The sequence below is a fragment of the Ceratotherium simum genome, chromosome 16 (assembly GCF_057802395.1).
Source record: "Ceratotherium simum simum isolate JZ-2026a chromosome 16, ASM5780239v1, whole genome shotgun sequence".
Classification (NCBI taxonomy): Eukaryota; Metazoa; Chordata; class Mammalia; order Perissodactyla; family Rhinocerotidae; genus Ceratotherium; species Ceratotherium simum.
The window spans coordinates 18558923-18583451 of NC_141915.1; the positions used below are offsets into that span (position 1 = coordinate 18558923).

General features: G+C 51.5%; 1 protein-coding gene across 9 annotated transcripts in view; it reads left to right on the forward strand.

The window, feature by feature from the left end:
* MYO18A (myosin XVIIIA) overlaps positions 1–24529 on the forward strand; it is a 96382-nt gene that overhangs the window by 14625 nt on the left and 57228 nt on the right. The window contains exon 1 of one of the 9 annotated variants that reach the window (XM_087440705.1): positions 18204–18274. The exons of the other annotated variants lie outside the window; for them this stretch is intronic. Within the exon in view, the coding sequence (XP_087296831.1) occupies positions 18269–18274 (6 nt within the window). The 5' untranslated portion in view covers positions 18204–18268. Of the gene's footprint in view, positions 1–18203; positions 18275–24529 lie in introns of those variants that run through there. 9 annotated transcript variants of the gene reach the window in all.

Sequence of the window (24529 nt, forward strand, 5' to 3'; positions counted from 1 at the left end):
ATGGTCTAATGGGAGAGATGGTCAAGCAGCAGACAATGACTGTGCCATTTGAGAAGCTCAATGACAGGAGCCAGTACAAGATCCTGGGGAGCACAGAAGAGGGACTTCAAGTACAGTCCTGGGAGTGAGTCAGGAAAAGCTGACACTGGGTAGAAGATGAGTATAGAGGAGGGAGGAGGAAGGAGAAGGCTGTAATTGACACATGTCAAAGCCTAGAGATTGGAGAGAGAAAGACACATTCGGGACAAAGGCTGGGGGACAGTGTGTGGGAATGAGTATTGACAGAAGCAGCAGAAGAGGTAAGCGGGGGCCAGGTCACGTAGGCCCTTGTGTGCCATGCTAGGGAATGTGAACTTTAACCTAAGGGCAATGAAGCAGTTTAGTCAGGAGTGATAAGGAACAGATTTTAGAAAATCTCTCTGGCTGCTTATGGAGAATGTTTTCAGGTGTAGCTAGAGTAGCTGTGGGGAGAACAGTGAGGAAGCTGTCACAGTAATCCTAGTAGAGTGGATGGAGGCCTGAACTTGTGTAGAAGCAGTGGAAATGGAGAGAGGTATCAGATGTGAGCAACTGAGGTGGACTCTGTAGTCTTGGTGACCAATTGGTGTGGGTGATGCAGAAGAGGAGGGGTCAGGTGTGACTGCCAGGTTTGGGGGAAGATACTAAATTTTTTCCTTAGCTCCTTAGGGAAAATGTTTTGGTGCTATCTGTTTTGGGATCCATTACTCTTAAATTTTCTAATGGCAGAGAGTTCCCTGAGTCTGGTAAGATTAAGGGAGGGGTTGGTAAAGATGAGGATCTTAAAATACAGTTGAGGGGCTGGCCCAGTAGCATAGCAGTTAAGTTTGCCTGCTCTGCTTCAACGGCCCAGGGTTCGCCGGTTCGGATCCTGGGCGTGGACCTACGCACCGCTCATCAAGCCATGCTGAGGTGGCGTCCCATATAGAGCAACTAGAAGGATGTACAACTATGACATACAACTATCTACTGGGGCTTTGGGGAGGAAAGAAAGGAAAAAAAGAGGAAGCTTCGCAACAGATGTTAGCTCAGGGCCAATCTTCCTCAAAAACCACAACAGCAACAACAACAACAACAAAACCCAGTTGAATCAAAATTCCTCTCTCCAGTTCCATGAGTCTGGGTGGGAAAGTCAGTGCCCACTGAGAAGGGGCAGAGGCCGGGTGGGGACTAGGGCCTGGGAGGGAGGAGAGCCAGTCCCTTCTGTTTGTATCCTCAGTAGGCCCATCATGGGGGCCAGGTGGGTTGTCTGGGAATGGAGGATATTTCCGCTGAGCTCAGAAAAGCCCACTTGGCTAAACCTTGGCCAACGTGGTTGTCCCCCTGCCGCCAAGAGCCAGAGGAGCTGGCCTGCATGGGAGCCCTACCAGAAAGCAGTGCTTCCCTGAGCATTGAGGATGTGGTGGGAGGGGAGAGGTGGGAGTCTAAAGGAAAGTCTGCCACTCCCTCCCAGTCAGGTCTAGTTCCTGAGCCCGCTGGAGCTGTCAGGCATTTGCCTGAGATCTGTGATACAGTTTCTTCTCCCGTTGGAACTTGGAGTTTGTACTCAGAGGCTATAGGGCTGTAAGGTTCCTTAAGAGGTCATCACATCCATCTAAACCACCTCCAGACTCAGGAGAATCTGGGAGAGGGCATGTTATAGTGGAAAAAGCATGGACTTGGGAGACAGAAAGACCTGTTTTTGAGTTTTGCTAAAGTTACCAAACTTTTCTGAGCCTCAGTTACTCATTCCCTTAAACATTTAATGAAGTCTGCTTAAGGACCAGGCACTGTACTGGGCCCTGGGGGATTAAGTAAATAAAATATACAGTCCTCCCTTGGGATCCTCGGGGGATGGGTTCCAGGACCCCCACGGATACCAAAATCCGTGAATGCTCAAGTCTGTTATATAAAATGGCATAGTATTTGCATATAACCTATGCACATCCTCCTGTACACTTTAAATCATCTCCAGATTACTTATAATACCTAATACAATGTAAATGCTATGTGAATGGTTGCCGTACTGTGTTTTTTAGGGAATAATGGCAAAAAAAAAGTCTGTACATGTTCAGTACAGACGCAACCATCGTAGGCCTTTCAACCTACAGTTGGTTGAATCCACAGATGTGGAACCTGCAGATATGGAGGGCCGAGTGTAGTCTTTCCTTGAGGAAGCATAGACCTAAGTAAAGAAATGCGACCAAGCACGGCAACTGCTCTCTCAGAAGTCTGTACAGGTGTACAGCAGGCCGGGGAGGAGGAAGTGGGCAGTTCTACCTAGGGAGAGGGGTGGCAATTAGGAGAGGCCTCTTAGAGGAAGTGACCCTTGATTTCTAGGGCCTTATTCTATCCTCCCAGAATCTGAGAAGACTAAATCAGAGAAGGATGCACATCCAATGAACTAACTCCAGTTTTCTCTGAGGAGGAGAACAAGATTGACTGAAGGGAGACTTGTTGTTTAGTCTATATACTATACTTTGTGGGTCTTTAGGTAAAATAAACATATTTATGTATTAGCTGAGATTACTTATGTAGGACTTTGGCAGGTAGTAAATTCTTAGGAAGATTGGACCCTTCCCTCTGCCTAGTCTCTAAAGCCATCCTGGAAAGGTAATTTTGCAGCTTCCTTAATTAATCCATCCTAGTACTCTGCCATCCTTGCTCCTGGTAAGATTTTCTGTCCAATGGGGACTCCTGATGCTTTTGTCCAAACTCTTTCTCTGTGGCTCTATCCTTAAAGATAGCCAGACGGAGGGAGAGGTGGGATGCTGGGTCCTCCCTAGCTTTTTCCAGCTTCTTAGAACCAGCTTCTCAGGCCTGCAGGTGTGGTCATCAGTGACCTTGCAGGAGACTGGTCAGTCAGGGTTACCTGCATCTGGGAGAAGGGCAGGGGCCCCTTTGCCATAGTGTAAGCCTTGGACCCCTGGGTAGAAACTGTTTGAGCCTCATCACCCTTGTCCCCAGGACCCCTGGGTGCTGTCAGGAGTAGGGCCTACAGGATTCCAAGGAGAGACTCGAAATTGTGCTGCTTCCAGGTCTGCCAGGCCAGCTTCTGAGCAATGGGCTTTCCCAGGGGTTCTGGTGGTAGTGGAGCAGCTGGGTGCTGCCTGGGCTCAGTGTTCTAGAATGCTTCTCTTCCTAATGTTACTCCAAATGATCCTTGAAGGGGTTTTTGTTTTTTGTTTTTTAAACAGGAAATTTTAACTTCATTTTGTGCCAAAGCTTCAGGCCCATCTGGCATCAGAGAGTTTCACTGTGTGAGAGCCCTGGCTTGGGGGCTCAGAGTAGAACCCAAACTGAGTTCTTTTGGTAATGAGGGGCCAGTGGGTGGGTGTCAAGGGCATGAGAACTCGTTGGTGAAGGGTCTTTGGAGCATTTTGGGGGGTTATCTATCCTGGATTAGTGGGGTGCATGGGCCCAGCAGGATAGAGGGGTACAGTAGGTCTTTCTATTCTGCTAGATCTCCCTTCTCTGTCCTCAGAGGCACCATTCTGCCTTCTTTCCAATCAGATGCTAGACGAACTGCAGCCCCAGAGTGCCCTGGCCACCCAGCCCGTGGGTGGTGGGCACAGTGCCCGGACCACATTGAACTGGATGTGGGTACATGTCATGGTCATTGGTTGTTTTTGCAGGCGCAGCTTGGAGCCCTGGGGCGGGGGCAGGGCCTTGACTGAGGTAGGCTGCCCTGGCCCTTTCTGGCCCTGGCCAGAACCCCTCTGGCCCACCCTGATACCCTTGGCCACTCTGCCCTCTGCTCCCTTCTAATCTTTCTTATTTACATTGAAATGGTTCTGGAAAATACCAGATATGCAAACACCCAGACTGGGGGTGGGTGAGGAGTGGGGTGAAGGGGGGTGTGTGGCGGGTGGGAACACAAGTATTTTAAAAATGCTGCAAATCTCTACAGCGTTTCCCAGAAACCACAAGCACGCGTTCCGCCTGCCAGCAGGGCTCCCGCCACCCCACTACACTAAGCTGCTGGATTCTCCTCACTGTAGCCTGGCGGGGAGAGCAGCATCTGTAGGGGTGGGGACCGGTGACTCCATTGGGGAAGGGGCTCCCCTGCTGCCTGGGCAGGCTCCCTGGCGCCTCCATTGTCAGTGCTGGGCAGTGGGTACAGATGTGTCCCAGGCTTCCAGCAGCACTGTGGGTGCCCACCGTGCCAGACAGTCACTACGAAGGAGTGGAGTCTTCATGACTCCCCACCTCCTGCTGTGCAGTTTGTGGGGGGCCCCAGCCAACCCTCGAGTCCTGGGTGGTATTTGGCAGCAACTTCTATTCTGTTAAATACAGGAGACGGTGTCATCAAAGCTGATTTTTTCAGTTGTTCGCTCTCATCTGGTTGGGAAACTATTTCCTCAGACCTGGTCACCACTCTGGCTGGCTCCCTTAATCTCTCGCCACATGTTCTTCAGAATCAGGGCATAGCGTTCTGCCCTTGCACAGCTCAGCCAGCCGCCTTGCACAGGCTCTGGGGCAGGGAAGAACGTAGGGTGTTTGCCCAGTGTTCTGTGTGGCTCCCAGTACTATGTGTGGCACCTATATGCTCCCTAAGTGGTATTCAATTGATCCAGTAAAGATTCAGCTGAACAGAAGTGCCTTGAGGGAAGAGCATGAAAAATAGCAAGGATGAGGATCGTGGCTGGTGGTCACTACATGTTAGGGACCGTTCTAGATGTTTTATATATGTTAACTCGTTTACTTCTCCCAACGACCCTTTAAAGTAGGTACTATAATAATCTCTATTTCACAGATGTGGAAACTGGATTGCAGAGAGGTTGAGTTAAGTAAGTTGCCTAAGATTTCACAGCTATTAAGTGACTCGTGCGGATTTGATCTCAGGGCATCAGCTCCTCACTCGTCACTAGTTTGCTGTATAGGGTGGGGAAGGCAGTCTCTGGATGTTCTTACACACCCACTGCCCAGGCCTAGGCCCTTCTGATTCCTCTCACTAGAAGCCTCTTCTCCAGAAGGGGAAGCCAGGAGTGACTGGCCACTCTTGCTCTGTGGACAGTGAGTCGCAGAAGGGTGTGACCATTGCTCTCAGTCTCTCCTGAGGATTCGCCTGAGGAAGTGAGCTCAAGGGGTGGCAGGCGGGATCTAATCCTGTAGGGATTAGGGAGACGTCCTGGGACAGGTGGCTGTGGGAAGCCTTAGGAAGAGAAGCAGCATCTGTCTTGGCAGCATTTGGGTGTGGTCCCCCAGGGATGGCGGAGGGGCACACTTTTGCCCCTTACGCACCTCCCCTGTTGCATCCCGGAGGGCAGGGACGTTGCCCCCTCACCTTTTTGACCCTTGCTTGCAAGAACATGTCCTCCGCTGTTGCTGAACACTATTGTTCCCTAGTGTGCACTGTGGGAGAAAGGTGAGGAGCACAGCCTGGCATAGTGCCTAGCAGGTAGTGGGTGTGTAACGCGGAGTTCTCATTGGCTTCTACCATTGAGTCCCTGCAGTTCCTTTTCTCTATAATGCTTTTCCCTGCCCACCCTCATGCACTCATTCACACTGGCCCCAGTTTGAATATCACTTCCTCAGGGAAGCCTTTCCTGATCCTCTCAGACCATGTCAGGTCTGCACCCTGACTGTACCCCATCCTTCTCCTTCATAGCATTCAAGATTGTCATTAATTGGTTATCTTCTCATTTCTCCAGGGCTGGAGCACTTCATGAGAGCAGTGGCTATTCTGTGAAGGAAAGAGGATGGTTCTCTAGGCAGGAACTGGTTTCCCATTCTCTCTGTCTGCTTTTCCTTGTTTTACTCAGTTTGCCTTCCTAGAATCCTCCCCCCGACTGGCCTTGATGACTTGTCTACAGTACGTTACCATGCCCTGTCTCTACTCCCTGATTGTTTCTTGTGTGCCTAGGCACTCTGCGTCTCTCTCAGGAGTGCAGGGGAGATGGGCTCTAGGCATCCAGGAGCAGGAGCCTGCAAGGGGCTCTAGGAGGAGGGTCCTAGGGACAGCCTGCCTCATGCCCTGCACTGGAGCCTCCAGGAAGGCACCAGGCTTGGGTGAGAAGCAGATTTGGGGTCACATGGGGTCACACAGTGTCCAGCCCAGGGGACCCTGGAGGAATGTGCCTGTCTTACTGACTGCAGGTCTCTGAGGGGCTGGAATGTAGCCCGGCAGGGCTCAAGGCTTCGTCTTCCTTTCTGCTGCTTTCCCTGGGCTGCCTGCGTGCTGGAATGTCGGCAGGCTGGGAATTTTCACAGCAAAGATTTTTCCCAGTCAGAGCAACAGATTCCAGCTGGAGCCTGGGGACAGCTCCCACATGGGCAGGGGCTACTGGAGAGGGCAGGGGCTGATGCTAGAACAGCCCCAACAGCTCTGCTCTTGGGGTCCGGGCTCAGTTTCCATCCTGTCTGGGAGATGCAAACGTCTGTTTCCCTACTGGACAGGGCCAGGGGGAACCTGGGCTTCTGGAACTGTGGGACTCAGAAGAGGCAGTGGGAGGCCTTGGGGACCAGAGACTACCTCAGTGAGGAGAGAACGTGGCTGGCCATATCCCACAAGGCCTCACTTCCTCCAGCCGGTATGTGAATCAGGAAGGGAGCCACCTCGGATTCCATCCTCAGGTGGGGCTGTGCCTGCCAGATCCAGGTTCTCTGGCCTATGGGGGCCACCCAGCCTTGGCAGGAGGTGGCACTGCTGAGTTTGTCACCCGTATCTGTCCCCGACTCCATGGGCTTCACAACGCCTCCGGGGCGTGGTTCCCAGTTCCCTCTATTAGTGACCTTTCCGGCCCCTGTGCCCTTTGCCCCCTGATCTCAGTTCTGCTGGCTCCTCCCTCCCATTCCCATTTCTGCAAGGAGCTGACTCACTTCCTCCCTCCCTCCCCAGCTTCTCTCACTACCAGGCCCTGTGGCATGCAGGGCACCCACAGTGAGGGAGATTTCTTCCAGGGCACTTCCTGGGCTCTCTTCTCTGGCAGCGGGACTGTGAGGCTGCCCCTGGCTCTGGAGCAGAAGAGGGCTGGGTGTGGAGTGGAGTGGAGTGGGGAGGGGGCATGGCTCTGGGCTGTAGGGAAGGCCAGGTGTGAATGGCCTGGAGCCTGGGCACAATCAGGGCAGGATGTCACGAAGCCTTGGTGAACACCTGCTCCATGTCACACTGTGGGCCTGGTTCTGTGGAGGAGAAAGGCTGAAGGTGCCATCCCTGTGATCAGGGAGCCTGTGCTTTCGCTAGGACAGAAGACATCTATAAAAAGATAGATCTCAGCCCAGGGTGGCATGGGCTAGAGGCCAAGCAGTGACAGCACTGTCATGCAGCAAGAGACGGTCAGGACTCTCTGGGACACCCAGCTTCATGCCCAGCCCCATCACATCAAGAGGGAAGTGTCTGGAGATTCCAGTGAAGCCTTGCAGAGACCTCGCAAGGAGAAGGGTCTGATACTATCTCCTTATGTTAGTTCTTCCTGCTGGGGGCCTGCATCCTGCCCCTCCCCACCGGCCTCCCTCTTCTGTGGGCTGGTTTAGTTGTGGAGCTGATCGCAGAAGCACTGGCTTCAGAGCAGTGAAAGGTTCCTCGCCGGGAGGGCTGGCATCTTCTACCTCGCCCTTCCTGGAGCTGTCCAGGCTCTGAGAGCCCGTGTGCCTGGCACTTCAGGCACTGGGGACCCAGGCTGGGTTGGGCCTGGCACAGCCTTGCATCCTTCTCTGGAGGGGCCTAAGTTCTAAAGGACACAAGCACAGGGTGAGGTCGAGTCCCCACTCGCTTGGCCATGCATCAAGATCAATAGGGGCAAGAGGGAAACTGGGCCCGCCGCCGGAGAAGCCCGGGGGATAGCTGTGGGCTGTCTTCCCAGAATCAAGTGACCAGCAAACATCCCTATTCCCCTCAGCACTTGGCTTTGCCTGGCAGAGCCCCCACTGCACTGGCAGTCTGCAAGGTCCTGCTTCTGGCCTCGGGGTTTCAGAACAATGACAGGAGCTTCTTGTTTAAGTGAGGTTGGGGGCAGGAGGCAGGAATGAGGCCTAGGCGTGGAGAAGGCGAGGGGTACCAGCGTGACCACCCCACCCAAAATGCGCTCGCCCTCCCTCGTGGGAGGTGAACCACCCTGCGTGGGCACACGCATGCCTGTCTGCATTCCTCTCGCAGGCCTTCTTTATTGTTCTCTGCCCCCACCCGTCATTACTTGGCCCTGACCTGGAGAGCAGAACTGGGCTCTGTGACAGGACACCCAGCTTGGAAATGGCTTGGGACACACACTGTAGAATTTAGTCTGGGCTGTCCTTTTCTCCCATACTCTTCCAAAGCATTTCTGCCATTAGCTTCCAGTCCTTCTAACTAGCCCTCACCTTCTCTGTGCAGCAGAAGGCTGGCCTCACACCAGAGGACTAAGTCTCTGGGGCAGGGGCAGGCGGAGTTTTCCAGCTTTTATCAGGGCCCTGGGTTCCCCATCCAGCCCCTGTGTCTTCCTTAGACAACTGGTTTTAAGATCTCTCTTCTGTGCCCCTGAAAGAGGGACATCTGCTATAAAGCATCCCTTACCCTCCCTCCCCACCCAGTCTCTTCAAAATCCAAAAACTGCAGTTCTTATTGTTGCTGTAGAAACAGATGCTTGGCAAATATGAAGTTGGATGGAAGGGCTGGTTTTGGCTGTAGAAACTGCTTTCAGCTCATCTTGGGGAGGAAAAACAGGAGGATGACAGCATAGGCAGAAGGGCCCACCAGTCGGGAGTTGCATATGATTGTGTATGTATTGTTAATACATTGGTACATATTGGGAACAGCATGGACTCGAGCTGACTCCTGGGTTGGAATCCTGGCTCTGCTGCTTACTAGCTGGGGGACCTTGGGCAAATTATTTAATTTCTCTGTGCCTCGCTTTCCTTATCTGTAAAATAATAATAATAATAGTACTTTCCTTGTAAGGTCGTTTTGAGGATTAAATGAATCAATACATATAAATCACTTAGAAGAGCGTTGTCATCATCATCGTTAATCTGTCTCTGACGTGTTGGGAAGCGCTTGATGCCTGGGAGCTCGATGGGCCATCTGCCCACAGGAATGCCACAGGCCTGTTGATGACTCAGCTCTGCTCACGGTGGGTGGGGTGGCGGGTGGGGTGGTGGGTGGGGGGCTTTACTCTTGTCCCCAGGATGGTGCTTTTGCCCAAAGGGCCTTCCAGGTGAAGACAGAGAAATAAGGCCCAGATTGGTCCCCAAGCTTCCTCAGGGCCACACAGTAGCCTCACAGTGGGATTTTGCCCTGGGCTTCCAATCTAGTCTATAGTTTGATGCCAGTTTTTAAAATTGTGCTACTTTTCCTGTGACTTCCTCCACTCAAATTCTTGGCTGATGCCAGTACCTTTGGAATACCAGGCTTCTTTCTACCTGTTTGTCTTCCAGTTGAACAAACTCTACTTTTTTGTGGTTTCTCTACAACCTATTTTGTTTCTTCACGCCTGTCTTGCCTCTGATAGCCCTTCTGGATTCGGGCCCAGTAGGAATTGAGGACAGAATGGAGGCACAGAACAGAGAGGCAGCCCTGACCTGCCAGTTCCCGGGTCTGTTCTCTCTCCTCCCATCACACCTACGAGCTTACCCAGATGCTCCCACTTGGATTTTCTAACTACTGTATCCAAACCTTTCAAATTAAGTGCCTGTGTTAGAATGTGATAGCAGTCATATTCATGCCCCGTTCCCTTGATCCCCGTGGATTCAGGGCTGGGGAGCTTGTTTGAGCCTCTCTGGCATGGTGAGCATGCCCTGGAATCCTTTCTCCACCATGTCCTCTTCCCCCTCTTCCTCATATGATTCATCCAGCTGGCGATGCAAAGAGGTGTCCGGTTATGGTCCTCACTGCCCCATCGCAGAATTCCTGGCATGCTGCTCAGGACGAGGTTTCATTGGCCTTATTTGCCCTTGAAAGTCAGAGTTCTGCTGGGACTTCTGTCCCTGGGAGCACTAACATCAGATGAGTCCAGCAGCGGGTGATGTGGGGAAGCCCTCAGGCCACTACATTCCAGATGTCTTACCCAAGCATGATCCAGACACTGCAGAAACAAGGAACGATTGTGTGGCACTGAGGGGCTTTCTCCCAGGCCTGGGATGCCTTGGGGTGGGGGCTGGCTTCCATTCAGACTTGCCTTTTCAGCCCCTCTGCATCTGGCTTTTGCTCCCAGGCTGGGTGTAAAATTGTGGCTACGGTCCCCTCCCCCACTTCTTTCTGAGGCCTAGGGGTCAAGGCAAGGCACATGGGGACAGGAGTCTAAGCAGACTCTGGGGCAGAGGTGGGAGAGGACAGCAGGTGGTCAGGGGCAACACTTGGAGGAGTCTTTGGCAAGGATGCCCAGGACAAACTGAAAGGGGGATCCTCTAGACCAGACATGTCCAATAAGACATTCTACAGAAATGGAAATGTTCTGTAGTCTGTATTTTCCAACTTGGTAGCCATTAGCCACAGGTGGCTATTGAGCACTTGAAATGTAGCCAGTGTAATGAATTTTAACTTTTATTTTATTTTGATTTAAACAGAAGTATTCCCATTATTTTGATTTAACTTCAATTTAAATAGCCACACATGGCTGGTGGCTGCCATATTGAGCAGTGCAGCTCTAGACAGCTCTCAGAAAGAAATGATGGGATGCTCTTGGAGGCTTGTCTCCTCCTGCAGTCCCCCTGGTCAGGCTGGGGATGGCGGCCTTTTCCCTTCCTCTCAGGAAGGAAGGCTTGTCCTCTCTGGCAATTTCTACACTTCACCAACTCTGGAATCCTGATGCCCCAGGGCCAACAGGTCTCTGGCTGTGTGTCGCCACAGCTGGGGCAGTGCTTCCCCACCTCGCCAGGCATGTTTTCTGCCCAGCTTTGTAACACACAGGTGCTCACATGCCCTGGTGGATTTGGCCGGGTCTGTTAATGCGGAGGTGGTAGATTGGTTGGAAAAGTAGAAGCTTTTGCTTCCTCCTTCCTGCTTCTATGGAGATTGGGTTTGTGCCTTACTTTTTACTTCAAAAAGTTCTAGAAACAGACCCAAATAGGGACCTCCAGAGGTAAACACAGATCCTCAAACTTTTATTGAATGTCCAGTGTTTGAAGGAACCTGAGGCTTATCTAAAGGAACCTCTCTGATTTAGAGAATAAGCACTACAGGCCTCCAACTCTCAAACCCCGGAAGACCTCACTGATATTTTATTTAAATCAGTGTGGCTGACCCTTAAACTGGGTTTCATTTTTTTCTTCTGTGGGAATAGAGAAGAGTTGTCGTTTGTGTGAAAAAGAGAAGAACAATACTTCATTATGCTTATTCTCTCATGTCTGCCAGAGGGGGTGGGGATGGGAATATCATGTGGGGTGCATTTCGGGCAGGGGTGTGGAGGATTTAGGGAAACCATCCTCAAGCCTGGCCCTTTGCTTTGGGCTTTGTGGGACCTTGGGAAGCAGAGGCAGTTTGGAAATCCCCAGGGGGCATGAGGAAATCCCCAGCAGCCAGAGTCCTCAGGGAGCAGAAGCCTACTGGAGCTGCCAGTCAGGTGGTCCCTGCAGGCAGCCAGGACCTGAGTCTGAGGGGACAAGCCCAGACGTCCCTGCTGGGGCTCTGTGCCCGTGAGATGGTGTGGTGTCACCAGGCTCTGAGCAAACCTTTGGGTGTTTCAAGGCAGGGGCTGGGGGAGTGCTGAGCCCTAAGCCTCGGTGACCATCTCTTGGCAGTGATCTAGGGCTGCTCACCCCACGCCCACTGACCCTCCTGAATTGCTTGTCCCAGACCTCTCCACACCACAGAGGCTCAAGGCCTCCCTGGAGTCTTCTGTTTATTCATGTAGTCATCCATTCATCCGTCCATTTTATTTCATCAACAGGCATTTACTGAGTGCCTATTATATGAAGGGACTGTTTTGGGCTTTGGGGATGGAGCAGTGATGAAAGCAAAGTCGGCGCCGAGCTTATCCCTGCCTCTTCTTGCCGTATCCCTCTAGGGTGAGGCGAGAGGCCATCTTGCCGCTGCAGCCCCCTCAGTCTCGAGCTCCCGGGGGACGCCTCTTGGGGGCGGGGCCCGGGCCGGCCCCCGCGGAGGTGAAATCCCGCGGCCTCGGCGCCGGCGGCCGGTAGGAAGGGGGCGGTCGCCCTCTGCCGGGCTCTAGCGGCGCTGCAGGGCGGGTGCATCTCGGGGTTCTGGGCGCATGTGCGGCACCTGGCCCCGCCCCCGGCCCCGCCCCTGCGCCAGGCGGAAGCGGGAAGCGGGCGCAGCCGGGGTTTGGGGAGGACTGGTCTGCGCTCGCTGTGACCTGCCCCGAGGGCCACAGTATCTGGGCCCAGACCTGGGCCTGCACCTTTGGCCAGGGTAGCTTTCCTCTCAGCCCTCCTTTCCCTCCCTGCGGCCGTCCTTAGGCTTCTTTAAGGGGGTCTGTCCATTTCCACTTTGGGATCCACTGGTCATCGATGCCCAGTAAAATTTCAAAAAAAATTTGGTAACTTAAAGGACACCAGTCACTGTCTACTAACACTGTTACTTCATAAAAGAGAAGACATTTGTTGCATACCAAAAAAAAAAAAGGAATAAAAGATAATCCTTCCCAAGAGGCTGAAGGCACTGCTGAGGAACTTTTGAAGTGACCATTAGAGAGAATGCACCTGTCACTGTGGTGTAGGGAGCCCTCCTACTCCAGGAAGCATAGGTGCTCCAGGCTCTCCCCAGCCCTGAAAGCTGAGTGCTTGAAACAAGACTCCCCCTAACTGCCCTACCTAAAGAGTTGTTAGTGGGGTGGCCCCGTGGCTTAGCGGTTAAGTGCGTGTGCTCCGCTGCTGGCGGCCCAGGTTTGGATCCCGGGCGCGCACCAACGCACCGCTTCTCGGGCCATGCTGAGGCCACGTCCCACATACAGCAACTAGAAGGATGTGCAGCTATGACATACAACTATCTACTGGGGCTTTCGGGGGGAAAATAAATAAATAAAATTATTTGAAAAAAATAGAGTTGTTAGTGACATTTTATACATTGCAAATTAGTAATAATACAAGCACTGTACAATTACTATCCGTATATGGAGACAGTGTTTATAGCCTTTTTTCTTTCAAAGGAGTTTTGATTTAAAGGGGAACTAGAGAGACAAATGGGATCAGAGGAGTATTCTTTTATTAAGATGTTAATTAGAACCTCAGTCTCAATGTTTTCTGAACTGTCTCCCTCTAAACCAGGCTCAAAAATCTCACAGTCTAGTGGTCAGAAGACTGAGAAAGAAGCAGGCCTTGTGCTTCCTCACAGTGTTCACCTTGGTCACTGCTAGCTGAATAAGTGAACAACTTCCTTTACTCCTTAGAGCCTCCTGTCTAGCCTGCCCACAGCTCTTGTTAGCCACTCTCCCTGGCCCAGTGCCTGAAACACAGCCAAGGGCCTTTCACTCACCCCGCACCACCAATGTGGGAGAGCAGAGTGGTTAAAGTTGTTACTCTCTCTGGATATCCCTTCATTCCCCGTTCTATTCCACCCGGCTTGTCGCAGATCAGTTAGTTAAATCCAGTGGATATTTACTGAACACCTACTGTGTGCCTAGTGCTGGGGAGTGGGGTGGGATCTAAGAGAAGTAGGAAATGATCCCCACTCTCTGGGGAGAGAAGGCTTAAATATATGACACACGTAAATTACCATCAAAACGTTAGTTTATGCTGTGTGGTTGTGGCATATACACGTTAAACTTCAATAAATTCAACTATATGGTTGTGTAAGAAACTATATTACTGTCATCTAAAATTGTAAACATTGTATTTTGTGTATTTTTATTATATTGTCCATGACTGTATAACATATACTTTCATGTAGATGTGTTATATAGAATAGTATATACAAAACCATGTGTACTATGCTTTGTGAGCAATTTAAGGGGTTTTTCTGTCCATGACTGTATAACATATACTTTCATGCAGATGTATTATATAGAATAGTGTATACAAAACCATGTGTACTATGCTTTGTGAGCAATTTAAGGGGTTTTTAAGAGTAATTTTGACCATCTTCTATTTTTGCCTTACCTGCTGACTTTAGAATCTAACCCCGTGTAGTATGTGACTCCACTGTATCTAACAGAGCACCACACTGAGTATAATCAAGAACCACCACGTGTATGTGGTGATATTTAGGTATAGACAGTGCTGTGGTTTTTAATAATAATTTTATCACCACCTACAATTTGCCAGGCCTAATACCACATGCTTTACATGTACTATCTTTTTAAATTCTCACAACAACCTCATAAGGTAGATATACTATTATAACATAAAAAAGTGGAAACTCTAAGAAGGTAACTTTCCCTTAAGTCAGAGAGCAAGAAAGGGGCCGAGCTGGGATTCACATTGTATTTTGTGTATTTTTATTATACTGTCCATGACTGTATAACATATACTTTCATGTAGATGTATTATATAGAATATAATACAGACAGACCTGGGTGTGTCTGACTGCGAGGCCATGCCCTTTGCACTACATTATCATGCGGGCCTTGGGTTTCAGGAAGGTTTCATAATGGAGATGGGACTTGAGATGGACCTTGAGAGATGGGGAGGGTTGGGCAAGGTGGAGAGGCTGGTAGAGAGGCCTTTGTAAGTAAAGGCTCTGGTGGTGATGAGGGCAGGGAACCGTGGGAAGCTCTGCTGAAAAACTGAGAGCCTCATGGCCTGGGCAAGGGGAGTGAGAGAGAGAAAAGTGAAGGTGAAGTGACCAGGGGCCCGCGGTTGGTCTGGCTGGCTGTGGGAGTGACCGCACGGCCCCCAGAGCCACAGGTCAGGCTTATTGAAGACATGGACCAGGCCCCGAGACAGCACCAAGCTTTGAGCAGCGGAGGGACTGGTTGTGGTTGTTTGTGAAGCTGAGTGGGATGCCGGGGCTTCCGATTCCCCTCTGAATGAAGAGGTCTGCCCTTCCCACTAAAGGAAGTGAAATGGCTTTGAGAGATCTCCGTCAGTAACGCCAATCATCTCAGAGATAACTGACAGGAGCTAGTCCTCCGAATAGAAAAGAGGAGCCGATGGGCACGTGGTTACTAGTAATTCAGAACAGGACTACGCAGCTACAGCGCTGCCTCAGTCACCCAGAAGTCATCTCTCAGAGCATGCTGAATGGCAGGTATGCCGAGAAGGCCCTCGAGCAGCCAGAATAGAGGATGCTAGGTCTGCGTGTAAAAACCCACGCCCTTCACTCACTGGAGAGCCTGCAGTTCTGCTGATGTCCCACTTGTTCTGCTCTGGACTCTGTTCTGTCTATCAGGCTTGGTTATCTGGTTTACTAGCCTTTGGCAGGAACAGCGTATTAGAAGGAAATGAGACTGCTAGAGACAGGCACACTGACAGGCAGAGTGACAGCTGATGGCCCAAAAGGGATAGGGGACTAAAGAAGTAAAAAGCAGATATACGGACACAAAGGATGTCTGGCCTTCCTAACATGGGTGTAGAGCGAGGCTTCAGGTTGACTGCAGTGCCTAGGATAGCTGGTGCCCTTGGAGAGTGGCTGGGGGCATTGAGGGGCAGACACCAGACTGGGAAGTCGGGAGTCATCACAGGGGGGACAACGTGCCCTTCAGTACGGGATGTAGTAGAAGCGATTGGGTTCGAGAGGGGAAGCTCCGAGTTTGAGATGTTTGAGATGAGTTTAGAGTGTTTTACTTAAGAAAGTTAGAGAGTCTATAGAATGTTATTTTTATGATCATAAATAGTAATAGAATTTAGAAAACTACTTAAAATAGAAATATTTTGTCCCTTAAAGGCAGTAGGCTTCAGTTACCTGGAAATTTTGCTTACAATGCCTTTTTTTCCTCCCAAATGATCACAGACGGATAATAATAAAAGCTTACTGAAAACTTATGTACTGGACAGTGGTCCTTAGAGCTTTGAAAGTACTCATTTAACCCCTACAATAACCCTATGTGGCAGGCACGGCTATTTCCCCCCATTTTACAGATGAAGAAAGGGAAGCACAGGGTTGAGTTGTATCGTTTACCACATGGAAGAGCCAAGGCTGAACCAGGCAGTCTGGCCTGGAGGTCTCACTAACTTAACCACGGTACGCCGTGAGTAATTCCTTTAAAGCAGTGGGTCTCAGAGTCACATAGAGGACTGGTTAAAACACGAATGCTGGACCCCACATCCAGAGTTTCTGATTCAGGAGGTCTGGGGTGGGGCCCTAGAAACTGCATTTCTAACAAGTTCCTAGGTAATGCTGATGCTGCTGGTCTGGGGACTACACTCGGAGAACCAAAGCCCTTTCACTAACTGAGATTGCACCCATCTCCTACTAAGTGTGTGAAAGAGTCAGTGCAGCATAATCCTCATTTTACAGATGAGGGACATTTGAGTCACCTGCCCAGGGTCGCACAGCTAAGTCATTCATTCACTCATTCATTCATTCATCAAATGGGCACCCCTGCACTGGGCTTTATGCTGGCCTTGCAGTCAAGCCGCTCTCAGCCTTGGCAGCCTGTAAGAATCACCTGGGGAAGCTTTTAAAAATCCCAGTGACGGGGCCGGCCTGGTGGCGTAGAGGTAAAGTTCGCGCACTCTGCTTTGGCGGCCCGGGGTTCGCAGGTTCAGATCCTGGGCACAGGCCAATGCACCGCTTGTCAAGACATGCTGTGGTGGCGTCCCATATAAAGTAGAGGAAGATGGGCATGGATGTTAGCCCAGGGCCAATCTTCCTCAGCAAAAAGAGAAGGATTGACAACAGACGTTAGCTCAGGGCTAATCTTTCTCACACACACACAAAAAATCCCAGTGCCCTCCCAGACCAATTGAATCAGAAACTGGGGGGAAGGGGTGGGATCCAAGCTTCAGCATCTTTAAGGTCCCACAAGAGATTTCTGTGTGCAGCCAAGGTTGGCACCATAGTGTCAAGAAAGCACTGGGGATGAGAAGACCTGTGATACAGCACATGCCCCAGAAGGGCCAGACGATCTCCCTGGGGAGACACACGGCTCCCTGGAAAGCAGAGGACGAGCCTTGCATCCAAATGGTCGAGTGTGACTGTACAACAGTGAGTGGTAGTAGGAGGCAGAGCTGGGCTTTGGTCCTCTCGGCCGGTGCTTACCAACCTTTTCACAGAGAGAGTAATAACTATTCACAGGACCACTGGGCTCACAGGACTGGCTGGGCGACAGGCCAGGGGTCTCCAGCCACCCTGGTTGGGCGCTGGTTAGGAGACAGCTCTGCTCCAGGGCTTCCTCGCACCTCCCCCACCCCTACCCTTTTTTTTTCCTGGAGAGGAAGAGGGAGGCAATGACTGTTTCCTTTCTTCTGCAGAGCTGACAGCTTCTGAGACAGCTTCAAAAGACCTGTCTTTTGGCTCCTTCCCACCTGCTCCCAGCTCCCATTTCAGCATCTTGGGGGTCCCCATCCCTGGTTTGAGCATCCTGTGGGGCTAACTGAAGAGCCGGGCCAGAGATTCTCTTCATGAACTGGCATCCCTTGCTCATTGGCCAGACACCCACGGTTTCCTCTGTGTGCAGAGCCAAGGCCCACCCACCACATCCCACCTACCCCACCCTCTCTGCCTGCGCCGTCACTGGCTGTGTGAGGGAGAGGGATGTATACGCAGAGAGTGCAGTTGATTCCATGCATGTCCCCAGTGTATTTATTACAACAAGGCAGCAACAGTGGACCTCAGACTGATCATGTGGGTCTCTGCTCTTGCCGCGCTTCACAGGATGGCCGTGCAGCTGCTGTTTGGGCACAGTGTGCAGGGGGCCCTGTGTGTCATATTGGATGTGACGTTAATGGTTGTCTTGGCCTCTGCCGCAGTAATTAGATGGCTGGAGTGAGCCTATGATTTGTGTGTTCTCAGGAACACTGTGCTGTGATTCAGTGTTCATGCGTGCTGGGGAGTGTTTCTGTACGTGAACGCGCATGTGCTTGTCTCAATCCTGGCCTGTGGGGCCGGGGGCTGCAGGTCTCAAATTCCTCTGCTATTTTTAGGGGCCATATCAGCTCAGCTGTCCGGGCACCCGGGTGTGTGTCACTAGGAAAGTCCCACCCTCCCGTCCCTTGCTCCTAACCTTCCAACACTGCCTGCTCCCCACTCATGCCCTTGCTCTAAGAGCCACCTCCTTCCCTTCCACGCAACGGTATCACCCTCTCCCTCCCGGCATACCTGGTACCCGCAGTCCTCCAGGCCACTCACTCTCTCCGACAGGCTCGCTCGGGCCAGGGTTGGGCAGGGCAGCTCCGGACGGGAGGGGCCTGGGGAGAGGGAGGGGAACAGGGGCGGGGCTGCAACCGGTGCTATTTTGAGCTGCTAACGGAGCAGCATCGGAGAGGAGACTCCTTGCTCTGGGCTGCTCCAGGCCTGGCCATGCGGGTGAGTGTCCCTCTGACCCCCACCCCGGAAATGTCCCAGGCTCCTCGTGCTGTTTGCTCGTTTAGGAAAGGAAGGGCCTTTTTGTTATTCCCCCAGATGTGGCTAAAGAAGGTGGGGACAGAGGAGAAGGGCTGCCTTGGGGCTTCTCTCTGAGCCTCTTGGTGGGGAGGGAGTCACCCAGCCCCAGCAGCCACACAACCCCTCAGAGGCGAGGGGCAGGGCCTCCTGGGCCTGACTCATGACTTTGAGAGCTTTGGAGAGGGGACTGTCTTCCAAACCTCAGTGTCCTGGGACTGTGTCAGCCTCCCCACAGGCTGTGACACGCCTTCCCCACAAACCATTAGTGCTTGAGGCCTTCATTCCTTGGAACGCTATTTTCTTCCGAAGCCTGGAACCCCAGCACCTCCCAGGCCTTTGTAAGTCTTGTCCCCTGCTTCGTGTTGCCAGTATAGCCCTCCACCGCCTTCCGCTTGGCAGACGAGAGAGGGGCTTGGGAGGGATGGTCCTTGGTGTTGTCAGGGATCCCCCCTTTCACTTTCTCCAAGAGTGGACCCAGCATGGCCTCCTCCATTTCTGTGGATCCAACACTTGGAAGGGGCACAGATGGCATCTCGGGAATGCCCTGCCTGTCTGTAGGTCTCTTTACTCCAGAGGAGTAAGTTCCTTAAAAAAGCAAGTGAGGAGAGACATAGCTGCCTTCCAGTCCCTTCCGTTCCCCCCACACCACCCCTCCCAGCCACCAAGGGTAAGGTTTTCAGTTGTGTCAGCAGTTGGCAGAGTATGTGGGCTGGCCTGGTGCAGAGATGTATTAGGAGCCTGAGATGTGCCCATGAGCATTTGTATGTCTCTGCGCCCAAGGACTACCCCGCCCCAGCCACAAAACTGGCACCAGTGCTGAGGTGCGTGTGGGCAGGCTGGGGGTGGGGCCCGCAAGACTTCTCACCCCGAGAATTGGGTACTTCCTGGTCTAGCTGACTCCCCACCCCACCCCACCCTGGGCCCCAGGCCACCAGCACTAGGTCGCAGATTCGAGCCTCTGCATGATGATGGCCAGGCAGATGGCAAAGTGGCCTGCAGAGGGGCAGTGAGCATCCCCAGGGAAGGGAGGCCTCCAGCAGGTCTGGCCGTTGGAGGAGGAACCCGGGCCCTTCTGCAACTGCAGTGGCAGCAGGAAGCCATTCCAGTGCACCTGCTTCCTCCGGGCCGCCGGCAGCGACTGTGGGCACTTTGGCTGCTTTCTGTTCCGCCCTGGGTAGTGGGGGGCTCTCTCTGGAGGCTGGACCCAAGGGTCCAGGGTGTCCCTGCCAAGCTCTTCTCCCCCTTTTCCTCTGGCTAGCAGCGTGACCTTCAGGCCACTCCCTGCAGAGCTCCAGTTCCTCTCCAGCAGCTCTGTGTAAAGCTTATTCGGGTCATGGGTGGAGGACCAGGTCATCCATGGGAACCCCTGCTTTCTACCCAAGCTGTTGTTCTGGCTGCTGATGTCATGGAAGGACAACAGTGCAGGTGAACCAAAGGGGGTGGGGGCAGGGCTTGCTTCCATCCCTTAACATGAACCTTGGAGGTTCTTGCTGGAGGAAAGACATGAGTGTGAGTCCTAATTTGCTACTTGCTACTTGCTGCTATGAGGCCTCAAAAGGAGGCTTTCTGAGCCTCCTTTTGCTCATTTGTAAAGTAGGAATCGTACCTGTGTCTACTTCAGAGGGACATTGTGAGGATTCCATGAGATAATGCCTGTAAAGTGTTCTGCACAGTGCCTGGTACTTAGTATACGCTCAGTAAAGGTTAACTGTTATTACTATTATCACTGTTATTTCTTCCCTAGACCTTCATCCTCCCCCATCCTTAGAGAGGTTGGCGCTAGGTTGAGACTGACAGGGAGAGGGTCCCCTGGGAACCACCCTCTGTGCCTCAGAATGGGAAAGGAGAGAGGAGGAGGCCATGCTTCTTTCTTCTCTGAAAGAGAAGCCCGGAGTGTGTGTGAGTGTTGGCAGAGGGGAGAGGTGCCAGGTTCCCTTGGCCACGGGCTGGTGCTTCTCTACCTCTAGGTGCTTTCTCTCACAGTACCTGCTGCCCCCGGGGGCTCGCAGTGTGTGGACATCTGCCATGGACACTTGGGCCTCAATACATTTGTCCAGGCTGGGTGTTCCATGCCTGAGGGGTGCCTGGTGGGTGGAATGATTCTCCTGGGGGCATTTGTGCCCAAGTTCCCCTCACCCCACCCCATGAGGGCACAGAGATGGTAAGTTAAGGGCAGATGGTCCTTGCTGGTGATGCAGAAGGTAAGACCCAGCCTTGCCCAGCCCCATGAGTGTTGGAAGGCTTCCAGGGCTGAGTGTAGATGCGTCCCTCAGCACATTTCTTGGATTTCTTGTCTTTGAGAACAAATGCTTTTAGCTATTATCTTCTCTGCTTTTTCTTTTTTATTGACTATTTAGCTGTCTTTACAATAGAAATAAGCAGTCAGTAACAAATACATAACAAAATAAATACCAAGTGTCTCTATTGTGTCTAATTCACACAATTTACATGATTATTATGATCACTATTTGCATGCCATTTAGGTTCTAGTTTTTCTGATTGATGTTATTTTAGGTGGAGTTTTCCATATGGTTACATTGTCCACTTGTTAGTTTAAATGGGAACCTAACAGTGCATTGTACCGAAGAACCCCAATTTATCTAATCCTCCCCTAATTCTAGGCATTTGGGTTGTTTCCAATTTGGGGCCATTATGTAGAGAACATCTTTAAAAGTCTTTTCATGGGTTTGTGGGTTTTTTCTTTCTCTTCCTTTCTTTAAGTCAGCTCATCGCTTCTACATTCCTGAAGGTGGAATGGCCAGGCCAGAAGATGATGCATTTTTATGGCTATTGTCGTTCCACAAAGAGCTACTAAGCAATTTCAGAGTGTCCTGCCCTCCCCTCATCCCCATGGCATTGAGTTTACTATCTATTTATTGTTGCTAAATTTAGACATTATGTCTCCCTTATTTTTCCCACATCCCTGGGAATCAGGATGGGCTAGTGTTAGTCTCCATAGTTTACAGGTGGGGGAAGAGACCAGCAGGGAATAAGAGGTTTGCACAAAGAACCCCCGTCGCAGTCCCGTCGTGCAGCAGACATCTCCTAAGTGCCCACAGTATGTGCAGTAAGGTCCTGCCCGTGAGGAAATCACAGTCGGGGAACGTTATAGACATACCAGCAGCTGCCAAGATCCTCCTGGTTATGAATCCCATGCTGCCACTTGCTGGCTATGGGGCCCTCGGCAGGGTACCCACCCTCTCGATTTCCTTATCTAGAACGTGGGTTGTTATGAGGATTAAATGAGGAGACAGAATGAAGTGCCAACCACTCTGCCTGGCTCACTGTAAGTATTCAGTGAGCGTTGGTTTCTCTTCCCTGAAGAGAAGAGGCCAGAAGTGCCGGAGAAGGAGGAGGTGGTCAGAGCCTCAACGAGTGGTAGGATCGTGGTGAGGTCTCCCTTTGCAAGTCCAGAAACTCAATTTGGGCACATTGAATGCTAGTAAACACCTCGATATCAATCGTGCTTTGCCTTGACCCAGATCTCCTGAACCTCGACACTGACGCAGAAGATTAACCAGCGTTGGCTATTAAGGATGACTCAGCCCCTCTGACCCTGCCTAACACAGCAGAAAAGGTGGGCCTCTGAGGGAGCGGTGCAGGCTTTGCAGTCAGAGCAACTTGGGATCAAATCCCGGCTCCACTGCTTACTGGCTTTGTAACTTAATCTCTTTCTGAGTCTTTTTCCTCATCAGTAAAATGGGAATAATAATAATTCCCATGTCATGAGACTGTTATAAGATTTATATTCAAAAATATACATTGGGCCGGCCCTGTGGCTTGGTGGTTAAGTGCGCGCGCTGCAATGCTGGTGGCCCGGGTTCGGATCCCGGGTGCGCATCGAGGCACCACTTCTCCGTCCATCCTGAGGCCGAGTCCCACATACAGCAACTAGAAGGATGTGCAGCTATGACATACAACTATCTACTGGGGCTTTGGGGGGAAAAAATAAAATAAATAAAATCTTTAAAAAAAAAAATATATATATATACATTAAATCATTTCACAGGGCCCATCTCATTGTGGGTGTTCTATATTCAGTAATTAATGTTGCTGTTGGAAATGGCTGAACTCTCTAGAGGGGGAACGGGTCAGGAAAGAGAGGCCTTGACTCCCAAACACACTTGCTCCACAGAGCCATTGGTTCCTAGCCCTGTGGGTGACTGTAGCAGAGACGTTGCCACCATCTTTGGGGCTGAGTTCCTCACCTGTTCTTTATTGGATAAAGATGGTTTGTGTGTGTGTGTGTGTGAGGAAGATCAGCCCTGAGCTAACATCTGATGCTGATCCTCCTCTTTTTTGCCAAGGAAGATTGGCCCTGAGCTAACATCTGTGCCCATCTTCCTCTACTTTGTATGGGACGCCGCCACAACATGGCGTGACAAGCAGTGGGTAAGATGGGTTATTCTTGATCCTAAGCAAATTTTAGTTAAAATCCAATGATGAGGAAGAGAGGAGAAATATCCAGGCAATTCTGTACAAAAGCCTCTGAGGAGAACCCCATATTTGTGTTCAGAGTGATGCTTATAAGGAACAGCTGGTGCAGAGGAGCAGGCAGGGAGGGAATGGCCTGGTGTCCTTACAGCCTGGGGCAGGTGTGCTCCTCCCTGGACATAGGAAAACTGGAGCAGGAGCTCAAAGAACAAATGAGTTAATTACACAAACAAACTTAAAGTCTCTAGCATATGAACTGTATAATAAAATAGAAAAGTCAACAGAGCAAATTAAAAATAATTCATTGAAAACAAAAAAATTCCCTAATTTTTCCTGTTAATTCATTATAAGCAGTAGTAAGAATGAGCCAGTTCTTAAACTCCACTGAATTGAATAGATTTTTTGGATGAAGTCTCTTCCTGGGCTGAGGCAGATTCTGCCTGTTGATTTTCAGGAGGACCAGCCCTGGTTTCTAACCCTCATACGGGGCAGCTTTACAGCTCTCCAGGCCTCTTGCCCCCGGCAGGTAAAGGTGTGTTGAGAGGAAAAGCCAAGTTGCTGGAGTCCTGGAGCAGCTCCCTAATTCCCCGCAGGTCACAGGCCCGCAACTTTGGTTCACTGAGTGAAGGGCTTGAGTGCCTCTCCCCACCAGACTCCTAGGGTGCCAGACCCAGAAAGGACTTTATCTGTCATCTAGAATAATCCATCCCCTAATTCTACAGAGAGGCCCAGAGAGGTGAAGTGGCTTATTCAAGTGCACACAGCTTCCGAGGGCAGGAAGTTCTACATTCTGTAGCCCACTTTACCTTCTTTTTCCTCTGGTGTTTTATTCCTTACTCTTTCTCTGAGCTTTTGAGCTTTGTAATCTTGCCCCCTCCGCTCCATCCCTCCTTTCCCCTGTTTTCCACAGCATTTGTCCTGGCGGGTCCTGGCCTTTAGGAAGACTCTGCGTCCGTGAGAGACCCTGCCCCTCGTTTCTCCTCTGACCCAGGGTACAGGTTACTCTCAGCACCATGGCCTTTTCATCAAGGTTCGCCTTCTGGGAGCAAAAGGAAAGTTGGATTTCAAAATCTTTATGCTTTTTTTCTGTGCTTGGCATGGTGTGTGCAGGCAGGAGCCTGGCCTGTGGGAGAGGGAGCTCTGGAAGCTAGAGACAGATTGGGGCATGCGTGTGTATTTGGGGGCTGGGGAGAATGACCAGGGGGCCGGTGAACTCACCCTTGTTTCTGGATGAGCTCCTGTGCTGAGTCATGCTCCTTCCCTGGGCTCCACCTCTGGTAAGCTGAGCTGCCTTTTGTCCCACTGGTGCCCCTCCAAGTTAACCCCTCCATACCTTCCCACTCCCCTGCTGCTCTGACTCACGCCTGGGAACGTGAGCTGCTATGGAGGGGCCGCTGGGAATGGCTTTGGCTCTCAGGCCTGGGGACTGGGTCTACCCAAGTCTGGGGACTGTGGTGGGTAAGAGGAGGAGCCAGGCCAGTTGGCTGCCTGGGTCCAGAGGGTGATTCAGACTGCAGACCTGGGCACGCCTTTGTGCTGTGCACAGTCCCCGGCTGGGCTGGTCAATGACCTATGGCAGGCAGAGCCCTTCGGGCGGGGGAGGGGGCAGTGAGTCAGCCTCAGGCTAAATCCAGAGCTGAGCTCAGAACTGGGCCTAGTGTCTCAGACATTTCAGGGGGCAGCCAGTGTTTCCCCCAATGTCTCACCACCTGGGTAAGATGCTTGGGGTCCCAAGCTTGAGCC